The following is a 15,679-nucleotide window of genomic DNA, read 5'->3' on the forward strand; positions in this document are numbered from 1 at the left end:
CGAAGGGGAGGGGGTCTGCTATTGCCGACACACTTCTTGAGAAAGGGAGGTAGGGTTTGTTCGATGAGAAAGTGAGGGCATAAGGGGGGTTACGTGCATCTAATTATGGAATTAAAACCCCACCTTTCTGGGCCGGTCATGTAGCTTTGGGCTGCACATAACTGGGCCGATCATCAACTAACATTTAGATGTGCGAAGTTGGGTTCGGGTGGCCTTCTAACCGTAGAGTGTGACTAATCGGTCTAAAGTGTGCACCGTCCAACAAATGCCAGTACGCTACCTCGCTAAATTATTAAAGTTTAACGGGGTTACAATTGAATAGGACGTTTTAGCATGTAAGTAAGAGATAAAGAGGAGTTAAGATTACAAAGTAAAACGTTACTAACCTCGGAAAATCGGGTTGTCACATCGGCCTTTAAAATGAATATGGATGCCTAGCATGAAAATCTCTGTAGGTAAATGTTACTAATTCGATGGATGAATGTCAATAGTTGACTGGTAAACTGTGTGCTAATATGTATTTATTTCATAAGTGTGCATTATGTAAGGTATGACATATACATGGTTCAGTACAAGAAGAGGACTGATTGTTATTGTTAAATCATATTAGGAGGTGCTTGATCAATTGGTAGTGAAGTAGCTAACTTTACCGAGCAAAGCAAAGGTGAGTTCACTACATTCGAGCATGCGTCCCAGTGGTTGGGGACAGTCAGTGGGTATCCCGTGGAGGGATAAGTCTTTTGGGTAAAAACGGGTATATTGGTTAATATTCTCACCTATCATATTTTGTAAGTCCCTCATCGGGTATTAGTTAGTAGCGCTACTTAGGTTTGGCACCCTCACACCGCTCCTGTAGAGGACGGAGGTGAACTAATGACCCAGTCTGGCCCAGTACTAGATAGGAGTACGTGGGAAGGGCAGTCGTGTATTTCAGGAGCCGTCATTGTTCGGAATTGAGATATTAACAATATTACTTGCATTGGTTCTTGAACTGCTTTACATACAACGGGTAACAAACGTTTTCTAAAACTGTGAACTCGCCAGCTTTGTCTGATACACGTGTTACATGCTCGCAGGTCGTTAGGTATCTTGGATTTGGGGAAACTTGCTATCTGGGAGTGCTGGAGTGGTCATGGATCGAGGCTCTTGGATTAAATTGCATTTGATACATTGGTTTTAAGTATTATTATGAAACAATTGCTAAACAACTTATTACATGCTTCCGCTACACAACTTTTGAGAATTAATATCATGTTGACAACTTATTTTGGTAAATTAATGTCATGACTTATTTAAATATTTATCATTGGTTCAATGTGATTGGTGGCTCGAACTCTGATGCGTAACACACCTCGCGGGGTTTCCGCAGGTGGAATTTTGGGGGTGTTACAGTTGGTATCAGAGCCACTGGTTATAGTGAACTAGGTTTTAAAACGTTTTATAAAACCAGACTATAACCGAACAACTTCGAAAATCGATCATGACACTCAGCTCCAGATTGCAAGGTTCGTTTCTCTCTCACTTTATACATTACTTGTTTAACAGTCACACACTCACAACGTATATGAACTGAAAAAAAAAATTAGCACCATAGTGACTTGATAGCGTGACCCCACACATCGACTCATGCGAGCCATAGACCTGTGATATCATCTGTTGTGTTGTTTGAACGGGGGAAACTTTGAGCGCGAGCTAAGAAGCACTGAGATAAGCATGCAAATTGCCTTATTATTATGGGTGCACACTTAATAATAACGCGGGGTGCATGCAAGTCCCAGTGAGACTTATCGAGCGTGAGGAGGGTTCTGCCCTACTATGTGTGAACTTGGTAGTACGTAAATATCAGTATGATACTTGACTCTCATCTCGTTTTGACATCTAAATCGGTTTATTCCCAACTATAAAAACATGAGTGAACGAGGACACGGACGTGGCAACATCACCATGACTCAGGCTGAGTTGACTGACCTAATCAACACCCGCGTGGCTGAGGCTTTAGCAGCCTATCAAGCTGGTACGGAATGTACCAAGTATTCTTACCCTCAGATTGTGTACACGGCTTTTCACTTCTACAATGCGAGTCCCAGCGAGGCTTAACAAGTGAAAAAGGGGTTCCGCTCTGTTATTTGATTAATGTGGCACACAACAGCCTATAGGAGGCATAGCAGTGAGTGACTCTTACATGAACACAAACTTTTTGAAACACGAACTTTTCACTTCTCATCGAACTTTTACGAATCTCGATGTTAACAAACGTTACCTGAACACTCATCAGAACGCCTAGCAAATTGTGTAGAATGTTAGGTGCTTGTACGAACATCCCTGAGTTGGATGTGGTAGCGTCGAATGAATGGTTATTACCTTCCTCACTTATCTTCATTTGTTTGAACCTAACACACTAACGCCCTCAATCTCGAAGTGCGATCACTTTTGCAACACTTTTGAAACACACTGGGAATAATTCGAATCACTTGCTGGGGGGATGGACAAAAGGATGAGTGTAGTATCCTACCGACTTCAGTATTTGGACGACCCCGATTACCAGCAACGAACACCAGCGAACTGACTTCAATCTAAGTCTTAACTCTGGTCAGCGACTCGTGGGAGTCAACTGTTACAAACCAATCTGGACTTTTGTAATGACAACAGATTTTAGTGTGGGATGTGTAGCTTCTAGCCCAACGAGTGGCACCTTCGAACTTGGCACGAAGTGTAGAGAGGGACATTGTGGTGAAAGAACGTGGCGTTCGGCTTCAAGCACCAACATTAGAGCAACAGTATTCGTGACACCCAGGTACTTGTAATAGTAGCCTACTGTAAGGGAAATGAAGGTGCCTCCGGCATGCATTGGACGTTGGTAATTCAAAACGACCACAACCAAGGGAGCGATGACGGTACAGGAGGAATCCGCGTGATTGTAACAATTACACCGGTAGTGGTGCTCACGGAAGGGAAGTTAGGATTGATGTGAGCAACGATAGGACAATAACAACATGGTGGTTTGGATGGGTAGTAAATCGCTTCGCCCTAATTCTGTTTAACCCTGATGATTCGCAAAACCAAACATGTTATGGAACCGGCTGATGGCAAGTCAACTGCGACCGCACATGTTAGTTAGGACACAAACTCGACCTTACGGGAGACAGGCATTCGACACCGGTATCACTTCTACTATCCTTGGTGGTTACGATGCAGTAGTCAGTGATGGCTCATTAACTAGATAAATCTCTCAGACGCACCCTGTGGGAAGAAATTTAGCGTCACCTTATGCATTGAAGTGCCCGAGTAGTGAGAAGGTTAGCATCATGTAAGTAATGACAGCCCCGAAAGCGTCTATGAAAGGATGATCTCGCTGTAGTAGCAACTAATTCTAATGATCAGACTAAGGGCGATAGGATCGAGGATCTATCAATTGTTGTGACTAATCTCAATGTACAACTCGAGGAACTTCCAGACATATCACCACAACTATTAGTCAGGAGCTCATTGATCTCACGATGAGAGGGAGCTCTGAAAACACGTACTCTTACCGTCTTGCATCAGGAGGGTTGCAAGAGCAGTATAAGCCACTATGAGAACTGTTCGACAAGAAGGTTGTCAGACCTAGTTTTCGCTTTGGAAAGCCCAGACATATCCGGGGGGATAAGCCTTTTGGTGTGTGTACTGATTATCGGGAACTCATCAAGGCGACAGTCAAGGAACCGTTTGCTATGACCGTGTATTGACGACCCGTCGACTAGTTGCAAGGGACGAGCTTCATCAGATGAAAGTCCAGGGGGAAAAGATTATTAAAGCGACACATCAGACGCAATTCAGCCATGCGACTTTGTATCCCATGACCTTTGGGGTGGTCATCACACCCGCAGCTTTACGTATCATGTGAACCAACCATGTTATTCGATGACGTTCCGAATCTTTCCCAAGAGAAAAGAACATCACAGACATTCTTGCATTTTATTAGAAGAGCCCCTGAGGGAGAAGCCATACCGCACGAAGTCTCGATGAATGTAACTTCTGGATTCGAGAGGTGTCTTTGGTAGGTCATATAATCAGCGAAGCAGGGATGCACGTGGATCTCGCTAAGACTCGTTTTGGTTGGGAACTGATCGACACTGAAGAATTCCCCGAGACTACAACGATTACCTGGTTTCGCTTGATGTTACCGCAGGTTAATCGCAAGGATTCCGGAGACCACCAAAACTTAGACCTCTCTAGTACAGCCGAGTGATGTGATTGCGAAAGACAGAACAGGAGGACGCCTTTTCAACTTTCGAATCTTAACTCTGCAAGGCACTGAGCACCGTTTTACCTGAGGGTGTGGGTAATACAGTGGTATATCATCATGTTTGAATCGGAGTCCCAGTTACACGTTGACGCAACACAAGAGAGTGACGACTTACGTAATGGAGTTACAAAGAAGAACAGCACGACACACACAACCGGTGGTAGAAATCGTGGCCTTTGGATTCACTTGGGGGCATTACTTGGGCGGCACCGAACGCGTTACTTAGACCGATCACAAGGGCCTCCCGTGTACCCTGGCCACGAAAGAAGCTTTATCAGTTGATGAGAACGCCGGATGGAACTTTTGGATGATTACGACCGTGAGACCTGAACGTGCATGACCTTGCAGTTCGCTATCCACTCTGACACACCTGACCAGACTCACCTTGTTCGAAGTGAAGACCTGATGGAAGAAGATTCACCAGCTGGATTCATGCAAGTCATGGAGAAGCAACTTTTGGCAAGGCAGACGATATTCGCTACCTCGTGGAACAAATGTGGATCCCACTATACAGCAACTGTAAGGGACTCATACTGAGCAAAGCACACCGACTCCGATGTTCCAGTAGTCTGAACTTGATAGGAGATATTAGGATTTTAAGCCTCGTATGAATGACCGGGCAGGAAGGCCCCATAGCACTACACATGAACGATGTTAGACATGTGCGAAAGTCAGGGTGGAACACCGGAAACCTACTTGTTTGGGCAGTAACCAGAAACACCCATACGGAAACGAGAACAAACATCATGAATTTGTCATTGGTTTACTTAAAACTCAGAACGGAACCGATATCACCTGGTGATCGTTGATTGTCTCACGAAACCAGAAAACTAGCGGGTCTTCACAAGCTGTGGATGTTCTTCTGAGAGAGGCGGTCTCATGCACGAGGTGCCAACTCCTGTTACTTCTGATTCTGGAGCTATACCTGATTTATGACAGACAATACACGGTACCCTCGGCTTACGTCTAGGCATGGACATTTCGTATCACCGTGGGGCAAACGATCAGAGTAAACGAACCATCCCTGCACACGAGGACATGCTGTGAGCACGTGTATGGTTAACTTTAGTAGAACTGGAAGGACGCTTATCTTGGGTGAGTTCTACAGCAGCTGTTACCGTATTAGTATGCATATAACATTGTTTGAGGCATCGCTTGGACAGTAACGCTAATCTCTTTGCTGAATTAAGGTGGGTGATAACCTAATCGCAGGTCCAGGACTTGAGCTCAAAACTCTTGAAGATTGTTTAGATCGGAAATTGTTTGATGGCAACGCGTAACTTCTAGGAAAACTGATAAGCTTAAGAAACTCTGGGAGTTTGTTGTGGACGAACGTGTCATAATCGAAAGTATCACTCTAGAAGAGTGCGGTACGCTATAGTAAACATGGTGATCTTAGTTTTCGACGCGTGGGAACATTTGAATTACTAAGAATGAAACGGTGACATGGCTCACAAACTCGGACTAATTGATGAAGTGGGATAACTGTCGTAATGGTATGTATGCCATGGATGTAAGACTGTGTTGTCCGATGAAACCCTTATGATACCCTGGTCGGAATCTGAAGTCATCGGAACAGTTGTATTTATCAGGGAACCTATCGAAAACACGGACTAAGGAGTCAAGGTTCGCTAGCATAAGTTGTATGACAATCGTGTGGATTTGTTAAACCTCAATACGTGGACTGGAGTTTACATAGGAATGTAAGGATCTGTTGAAACTTTAATATCCTCAATGGTTCAAGAGGTTGAACCAACCATGGTTATCACTGGTGAATCTCGGGACGAGATTCCTCTTCAAGTTGGGGATGATGTAGCACCTGAGCAAAATCCGCAACAACCTTGACTCCTCACTTCATCCTTTCGTGCTTACTTGTCAAATTTCGGGACGGAATTCCTTTCAAGTTGGGGATGATGTGACAACCCGATTTTCCGAGGTTAGTAACGTTTTACTTTGTAATCTTAACTCCTCTTTATCTCTTACTTACATGCTAAAACGTCCTATTCAATTGTAACCCCGTTAAACTTTAATAATTTAGCGAGGTAGCGTACTGGCATTTGTTGGACGGTGCACACTTTAGACCGATTAGTCACACTCTACGGTTAGAAAGCCACCCGAACCCAACTTCGCACATCTAAATGTTAGTTGATGATCGGCCCAGTTATGTGCAGCCCAAAGCTACATGACCGGCCCAGAAAGGTGGGGTTTTAATTCCATAATTAGATGCACGTAACCCCCCTTATGCCCTCACTTTCTCATCGAACAAACCCTACCTCCCTTTCTCAAGAAGTGTGTCGGCAATAGCAGACCCCCTCCCCTTCGATACTTGGTCTCATTGGTACACTCGGTTAGTTTTGCACTTTAATTCGTTGTCCTTATAAAATTAATATTAGTTGTTGTAGTGTGTCGAATTTTTGTTTATGAAAACTGCATGGTGGGAATTCTTGGTAACCTATGTATAATCGGCTGCAAGAATATGGGAATCGGTTTCAAATATGTCTACATATAATTGCTTGTAATCGATGAACACATGGATGTAGGGTGCATGATAATATAGGTTCTACACACTGAGATTGATGATGGTTATTGATGATTATGTTTATTGTGTGCAAAAGCTTGAAGTTGACTAACTTAAATTGGTCCAATAGAAGAAGAGTATATTAGTAGCAAAATGGACAAATCATCTAGGATGTCGGCCATAGTCTTGAGAAAATCCAAAGGGTTGTATTTGGTCCAATAATGTACTTGTTAAGTGGAGTAGCCATGTGCCATATTTGAATATTTGAACAAAGGTTGATAGCCAAACATGTGAACCGATCCTTTCTTTAACTTAACAATGCAATTGCTATTGGTGATGATGGGAGGTGTTGTGAATTAATTTCTCTTGCTATGCATGCCGATACACTGTTATGTGATTTAAATGATCGATGACGCTTGTATTGATGGTTGTGTTGTATGTTTTGACATGATATAGAAGACTTTGATGTGTTATAACTGCGAAGAACTTGAACGATTCCTATACACCTTACTGGGTTGATATTTCAACCAGTTGAATTGAAATAATGGATGGCAACTTGGGTTGGGCCAAATAATATAATTGAATGCATACAGTAGCATATATTGGTTATGGCCATTTGCATGTTACCCGAATTATTTGATTAATTCTACCTTCAATCGAATGGACAGTGGGCCGTAATTAATGGGTAGAGTTCGGTTGTGTTATTTATTGCCAAATGGGTATTGGGCCTTTAAAATGAATATGGATGCCTAGCATGAAAATCTCTGTAGGTAAATGTTACTAATTCGATGGATGAATGTCAATAGTTGACTGGTAAACTGTGTGCTAATATGTATTTATTTCATAAGTGTGCATTATGTAAGGTATGACATATACATGGTTCAGTACAAGAAGAGGACTGATTGTTATTGTTAAATCATATTAGGAGGTGCTTGATCAATTGGTAGTGAAGTAGCTAACTTTACCGAGCAAAGCAAAGGTGAGTTCACTACATTCGAGCATGCGTCCCAGTGGTTGGGGACAGTCAGTGGGTATCCCGTGGAGGGATAAGTCTTTTGGGTAAAAACGGGTATATTGGTTAATATTCTCACCTATCATCTTTTGTAAGTCCCTCATCGGGTATTAGTTAGTAGCGCTACTTAGGTTTGGCACCCTCACACCGCTCCTGTAGAGGACGGAGGTGAACTAATGACCCAGTCTGGCCCAGTACTAGATAGGAGTACGTGGGAAGGGCAGTCGTGTATTTCAGGAGCCGTCATTGTTCGGAATTGAGATATTAACAATATTACTTGCATTGGTTCTTGAACTGCTTTACATACAACGGGTAACAAACGTTTTCTAAAACTGTGAACTCGCCAGCTTTGTCTGATACACGTGTTACATGCTCGCAGGTCGTTAGGTATCTTGGATTTGGGGAAACTTGCTATCTGGGAGTGCTGGAGTGGTCATGGATCGAGGCTCTTGGATTAAATTGCATTTGATACATTGGTTTTAAGTATTATTATGAAACAATTGCTAAACAACTTATTACATGCTTCCGCTACACAACTTTTGAGAATTAATATCATGTTGACAACTTATTTTGGTAAATTAATGTCATGACTTATTTAAATATTTATCATTGGTTCAATGTGATTGGTGGCTCGAACTCTGATGCGTAACACACCTCGCGGGGTTTCCGCAGGTGGAATTTTGGGGGTGTTACATTTTATCTCATATACAATAATTTCATTATTTATAATCCGTATTTTTTTTTATTAATTATTTTTTGTTAACAATACAGATGCTTCCCGATCGTGTTTCTGGAATGGCCAAACTTAATATTTGTTTGAAAGATATAACCGTCAGACTTTTGAATCTGGAACCTCCAGTTCAGTTTACCAATGGTACAAGACGTGAAAGGACACATAATGGTTTTCGATATGCGTTAAGGCGATGGTCTAAGTTCATGAAAACTGCTGGAATTAAGGTCCGTGACACCGTTGACTATTGTTTTGACGAAAATGATCAAGTGCTAAGTGTTGAAAAGGTTGTACCTTACGTTAGTGGTCGTAATTAGTTATTTGACACTTTCGCTGTTGTTTTTTCCTTTATCATTAGTTTATATATTTACTTTTTACGGTTTTTTTGGTTTTTAACATTGTTATAGTTTTCAATATCAAGATAGTACATGTTGGTTTACGTTATGTTTGATTTTATCCAATAAAAATGAATTGTATATGGTAATATTAAATTATTAAAAACCCAATGTGTACAATGTTATCATCAAATTTTTGATAAAATACCTATTTCTAATTTTAATAACTATTCATTACTTTTCATTTAAATTTCTTGAATATGTGTTACATTATGTAGTATGTATAAGTTACACCTTTACGATAGGTTACAAATGCTTATTGCTTATAGGTATTATTATTGAACTTCAAACAAATAACTAAACGAAATTTGTATTCCTGGGTTGTTTTCGTATCATTTATAAGTCAATAAATAGAATGAATTTAGTTACTCGATTGCTATTTCTGTTCAAATTTCACTAAATTTATTGTTTTATATCATTTCAAGTATTAAATTTTGTATAATTGTTTCACGTTTTTTGTAGTAAGATGCTTAATTTTACAAAATACATTTCTAATTTTATTACCTTTTCTAAACACCTATTAATGGAGGTTTCAGGATGTTGTCGATGATGTAAATGACATGCTTTTAGCTATTAAGGAAGAGAGCTATACACAAAGGATATGTCAAATACGGTTTAGATGATACATGTTCAAGGTAATAAGAAGAAACCCTCTGTCGAATTAGCAATCATTTTTAGAGTTTTGCTTAAAAGATGGATGTGTCGGTGATGTTGTCGAGGAGTGTCCGGAAATGCTTAGTGCTAGCATTTTCTTATACTCCTCGACAATGTCACCGACCCCTCTTAAAAACTCCATCAAAACTCTCACACCGGTTGCTTCTTCAACAGAGGGTTTTTTTTTTGTTTTGTTACCTGAACCTGTATCATCTCAACTTTTTTTGACTGACTGTTTATTGTTATTACATCAACATTCAATTAAGATTAATTTCTTAATTAAAGTTGATCGGAATAACTTTTCATCACCACATATCATCTCATTTTTATGTAAGTCATTTATTTAATTTATCTATCTTAAAGTCTTTCTGTTGCTCTTTATTTATATTAAAACTAAAGTTATAATTTGTTTTCTTATTTATTTTATAGGTCATTCATTAATTTATCAACACCGGAAACCTTTGATATTGACGTTACAATCATTGATCTAATATACACGATATCGATATCGATATCCAACAAAACGTTTGACGTTAGGATTGAAATGGCTAACGGTAAATGTTTTTTACCTTTGATATTTACGTTATTAGCTACTAAATGTGTTATCCGCTGTTATACATGGTGTTTGTTGTAATCGATCTTTATTTTTATTGCTTATATAGGTATTATATATGTACTATAATTATTAAAATTATTATTGGTAGTATATGTAGTTTAGGTACTATAGTTTGTATTTCCAGCTGTTAATTCGTATGTATGAATTTTGGATGTCATCATTTGTTTTTATGTAGTCACACACTATTTTATATAATTTTGGAAAATGTTCAATCATATATGTTTATTTTAAAAATAAAATACGTCTTTCCTTTTAATGATATTCAGAATTAAGGAAACTGGTCAACCATAACTCTTTATTTTACGCGTTTTTTTTTTGTAATTTAGTAAAGGTTGCCTATTTTTTATTATAATTCAAAAATACGTTTCCAAAAGTATTTTGTATCTTTGGTTATAAATAAGTATAATTACTTATGTTTGATACACAACCCAGCTACGGAGTTGGTATAATTCGAGTGCATTACTTCTGGTTAGACTCTTCAGAGTTTCAATACATTTCACATGTTTATTGTTTTTTTATTTAACACATTATGTTCTTTACAAACATCTCTTAATTGATATATGTATTATAATATTAAAGTTTGTAATGTGATGTTTTTTTTTTTTTTTTGATTTCAGAGATGGAACAGGCTGCTATCACGCTTCTAAATAATGTTGATCTTAATGTTGATGATTACACTATCAGAATCCGTATTGTTCGGCTATGGACAAGACCTTCTTTCAACAATCCTAGGAAGGTTTATTGCTACGACATGATATTCATGGACCAGGAGGTTTTCTTAGTGGCAATTCATATTATTTTTTATTATGTTTCTAACGTGTTATTATGTTTTATGATTTTTTCTTTATACAATGCCTTGGTGTAGGGCACCAAAATGCAGGCTTTCGTTTTACAAAAAAAACACTACTGCTTACGAGCATTTGCTGAAAGAAAATCAGTGTTTAACTATTCGTAATCCTTCTCTTGGAGAAAACCGTCAGAAAGTGAAATACGTTCATAGTTTGTTCAAGATAAATCTAAATGAGACCACCATTGTCGAGCAATCTGCCGAACCTGTTGGTGCTGAATGGGGATTTGATTTTTCTCCATTTGAGTCTGTTGTTGAAGACCCTGATAATGACGGCAAGTCATTCAAAAGCCCTATTGATATGTTTTAACAAAATGTTTTACGCATAATTAATATTAAATTTTTTTTAAATTTGATGTTGTTTTAATTATAGTTCTGTTTGTACATTATGTAGACGTTATCGGTTTTGTGGTTAAGTGTCTTCCGTCAGAGGAGAAGACTGAAAATAATAACGGGAAAGATGAGAAGAAGGCTACCTTTATTCTGGAGGATTTGCAGTACCGTCTACTACATACATAAATTTAATTCGGTTTATTAGATTTTATTTTTTGTTTACACCTTCTAACCAAACTTTATAAACTGTTTGTTGTAGACACCAGCAGATTTACGTTACTCTATGGGGGGTTTATGCTGATCAGATTATTGAATTTCAAAGAAAACATAAGGATGAAAAAAATGTTGTTGTGGTTGTTCAGTTTGGCAAGTACCGTTTTTGGGGAGGTATATTTTTATAGTGATTGTTAATTTAAAAACAACTTCATATTAAATGTTTGAACTATATATTTTTTTTATACTTTCCTATAACTATACAGGAAATTTGTTTGTATCCAATTTGTATACTGTAACTCGAGTGTTCATAAACACTGAAATTCCCGAGATTTTGGAATTTAAAAGAAGGTACGTAATCTTATTACGTTTTTGTTTTATAGTCTACTTTTTGTACATATTAGTCTCAAAAATGCCATTATTTCTGTACAGTTTCCTTGCTCAGCTGAATACGTCAACGTCTTCCGGTTACTCTGGTTTGAGTTCCCCTGTTATGAAGTCAATGGCTGAGGAGTTTCTTTCTGATATTTCCTTTAGTACAATTGGAGCATTAAGCGGAATATCAGAAGTAATATTACGTTTAATAGTATTTTATTGTTATACCCTTTATTTTTTAAATTACTATAATGCAATTAAATACAAATATGTATACAGGAAAAGTTTGTTATTATACTGGGAACAATTAAAAGCTTTGCTTCAGAAGACTCATGGTTTTACAATGCATGTAAAACTTGCAACAAAAAGGTTTTCACCAACACTATTTCCAAGGCCAAGGAAGATGGTAGCGAAGGATATGATGAACTAACTGTCTTGGAATGCCAAACTGATCGTTGCAATAAAAGGACTGTTGTCTCTGTTCCCAGGTGAAATTACTTGATTCAATTGTTGCTATATTATAAAACATACTGATTATTAACACCATCTTTTTTTGTTAATTTTTTAGGATAAAACTTCCTATTCGTGTTTAGGATTGTACCGGGATTGTTACTTTGACGTTGTTTGAACGTGAAGTTGTTAAACTCCTAAATGTTAACGCAAACCAACTTTTGGATAATAACATGGAGGTAACTTATAGTATCCAAATATAAGTTTTCTTAATTGCTTTATATGTATATATTTTGTTATTTTCCATTATGTATCTAACTTATATATGAACTTCATATGTAACAGTTAGCAAGCGAAGGCAACTTTCCGAGTGAGCTGAAGGCATTGATAAACAAGAGGTTTGCGTTTAAGATAGCCATAGGTTCGTTTAATATACAAAAGAAATCAGATGGCTACTCTGTTTCCAAGTTGACTGAAAATCCTTCTATCATCAAAGATCTTGATACTCATTTTGATGTTTACCAGGTTCTATATGTACCCTACACGTTAACTTAAATTTTTTGTTATAGAAATCTTATATACCATTTATGAATACTTATTGTAGTTTATGAAATACATACAGGCTGCTGATGAAGAACCTTTAGATCCTGTTGCTTCTGATCCAAATCCAATTGTTAACGTTAACATCCGGGTTTGTTAAGCAACTTTTTTATTTCATTAAACCTGTATTATTTTTTTGTATTCAACTTTTATGTCCATTTATATTTTTTACTTTTTTAATTTTGTTGTACAGGATTCTGTTTCCCGTGTCGTTGATGAAGACACTCCCATGTCCAATTTGAACAACAGCATATTTACTACACCATCTGGCACTCATAATAGTTGTTCTTCAAAGATGCTGGACAACGAGCTGAAGCGAAATTTGGAGGCGGTTTATGATGTGGATCTTTGTTCTTCTCAGTCTTCAACTAAACCGCGTCAGGGTGATTGTGAGAACAATGAAGGTTTGAAGATGAAAGCAAAGCTGGAAAATTAGTATTAACATTTAACAGTCATTTCAGTTTTTTCGAACAATTTGACATGTTTTATTTTGGTTTGTTTATTTCGTAACATTTATTCAGTACTTGATGTTTGGTTTCATATGGATATTTCGTTTATTATCGTGGTATTAAAAGATGATTTGATTGCTTTAATTTTTTTTAAATTTCCTCTTCTTTATTGCATCAATTCAAACCTTTTTATTTTGTTACATGTATATTGAATAGTTATATGGATAAAATTATTTTACATAACGTGAATAATTAATTTATTTTTGTTACATAACATTTAAGTTTACACAATTATTTGTTTAAAACTATTTAATATAATTTACAATAAACATTTTGAGATCAACGAATTTGACTAACATCATTTTTTCGTCTAAAATTCCGAAATAACATCTTATTGTTTTTAATATTCGATCATCTATTCCATGCGATTGTATTACAAAATGACCCGTTCATTGTTTTATGTTACATGGCATTAATTTACTTATTTTTATATACTTTTTTAAAGCTTCAATGAAATCATAAACTGCAAATGTTATTTGATGTTATTATTTACATATTTTTAGTCTACATCTACATTGGATAGTTATGATATTAATTGTTCGATATATTTGAACTGTAATAGACTTTTACAAAATTAAGAAAGATTATTTCCTTCCCTCCTTTTTTTTTAAAGAATAATCTTTTACAATTTATAATACACGTATTGTAACATATTAAACTTTGTTTGTAAAAAAACATGTTACTCGAAATGTAATATTGATGATATAATATTTATCCGTTATTTGATTAATGTAATTGATTAAATAACAAAAAATCAAAAAATAGTTTAAAATATATGTGCTTTTAAATTTCGAAACACTAATTAACCATAAGTCAAGATGATCTACATAAATCTTTCATAAGTTTTGCATTATTTGATAAAATCATATATTAAAAAATTAAGGTTTCCAAAATAGATATTCACTATATGATGAAAGTCCTATAAATATCCATATTACGTGTAATTCTTGCTCATTCAAAAACTCGTATACATAACACCTCCACTTACACGGTTAGTTACTTTGAACTGTATTATAATTGTTTAATCTTCCATTGATAATTATCAATTTTTTATACAATAACTTTGTATACAATCGTTTTTTTTTTAATTTATTTTTTCAGATTATTAGTTATCATGGAACTTATTGGGGATGACATGATATTTGAAGAGATCTTAACGAGACTACCCGCAAAGGTAGTTTGTCATTTCAAATGTGTTTCTAAACAATGGTGTTATGAATTATCCACACCAAAGTTTGTTTTCATCCATACTCGCCGAGTTGGAAATTCAACAAAAAAGAAGCTGCTCTCCTTGAAAGAAAATTCCATAGTCGTTGACGACATAGTATCTGGCGACTTAGAAGTCGATACTATCAAAACCGTAAATTTTCCTTTGGATGTTCATCCATCCTTTTTAAGCATTATATGTTCGTTTAATGGTCTGATTTTAGTTTGCATTAAAAGGAATCACAATGAGCACAATGAGCTGGTCCTTTGGAATCCAACGACGAGACGTTTTAAGTTGATATCGGACGACTACTTTATTCGTTATTTTGGTCGACATAACGATACGGGTGGAATGTACTTAGACGAGGACAACGACCTAAAAGTGCTTCATATTAATTGTTACTGGGACGTAGTTACTGCTCGTGTATATTCACCACGTCATGACTCATGGAGAAAATTAAACTTCTTGAATGGAACTCAATTAGCTTCAAACTTTTATTCATGGTCTTCTGGAATTTATTCCGGCAAAACAATATATTTCATTGTTTCCAATTACTGGATTCCACCTGGTGAAAGGAACATAGTTGCTTTCGATGTTATCTCTGAATCTTTCAGTTTACTTCGTTTTCCGGAGCGTATTGAAGTCAATCCTTGCCAAGTACATTTTCTAACAATTTCGAACAAGATCCATGTCATTGTCGTTCAATATGCTGGTGAACTAATTGCAGATTTGGTCAAATTTGAACATGATCACTGGATCAAGGTCTTTTCTTTCAATAAGGCTCGCATAGTTCAACATTTGGACCCTCAGCAAAGGACAAATGTAATTCAAGACAACAAGTGGTTGATAACCAGTATTTGTGGAGATACTGTTGAAGTTCTACTTTGCAATGAGTCTTTTAACTACATCCAACATGTTGACAGCTACAACGGACC

General features: G+C 37.0%; 1 protein-coding gene across 1 annotated transcript; it reads left to right on the forward strand.

The window, feature by feature from the left end:
- Positions 1–9,633: 9,633 nt before the first annotated feature.
- On the forward strand, positions 9,634–12,571 carry LOC110925230 (replication protein A 70 kDa DNA-binding subunit B-like). The gene is made up of 10 exons (XM_035986360.1): positions 9,634–9,650; positions 10,024–10,148; positions 10,828–11,029; positions 11,076–11,356; positions 11,452–11,554; positions 11,650–11,777; positions 11,870–11,954; positions 12,036–12,171; positions 12,258–12,466; positions 12,547–12,571. The coding sequence occupies exons 1-10, from the start codon at positions 9,634–9,636 to the stop codon at positions 12,569–12,571; spliced, it is 1,311 nt and encodes a 436-aa protein (XP_035842253.1).
- Positions 12,572–15,679: the final 3,108 nt, after the last annotated feature.

The sequence above is a fragment of the Helianthus annuus genome, chromosome 17 (genome assembly GCF_002127325.2).
Source record: "Helianthus annuus cultivar XRQ/B chromosome 17, HanXRQr2.0-SUNRISE, whole genome shotgun sequence".
Classification (NCBI taxonomy): domain Eukaryota; kingdom Viridiplantae; phylum Streptophyta; class Magnoliopsida; order Asterales; family Asteraceae; genus Helianthus; species Helianthus annuus.

Bases quoted from the DNA above. Each gene is read 5' to 3' on its own strand.
- LOC110925230 (XM_035986360.1), top strand. The intron at 10,149-10,827 runs GTAAATGTTTTT...TTTTGATTTCAG, and splicing joins TAGGATTGAAATGGCTAACG to AGATGGAACAGGCTGCTATC. The intron at 11,778-11,869 runs GTATATTTTTAT...ATAACTATACAG, and splicing joins CAAGTACCGTTTTTGGGGAG to GAAATTTGTTTGTATCCAAT.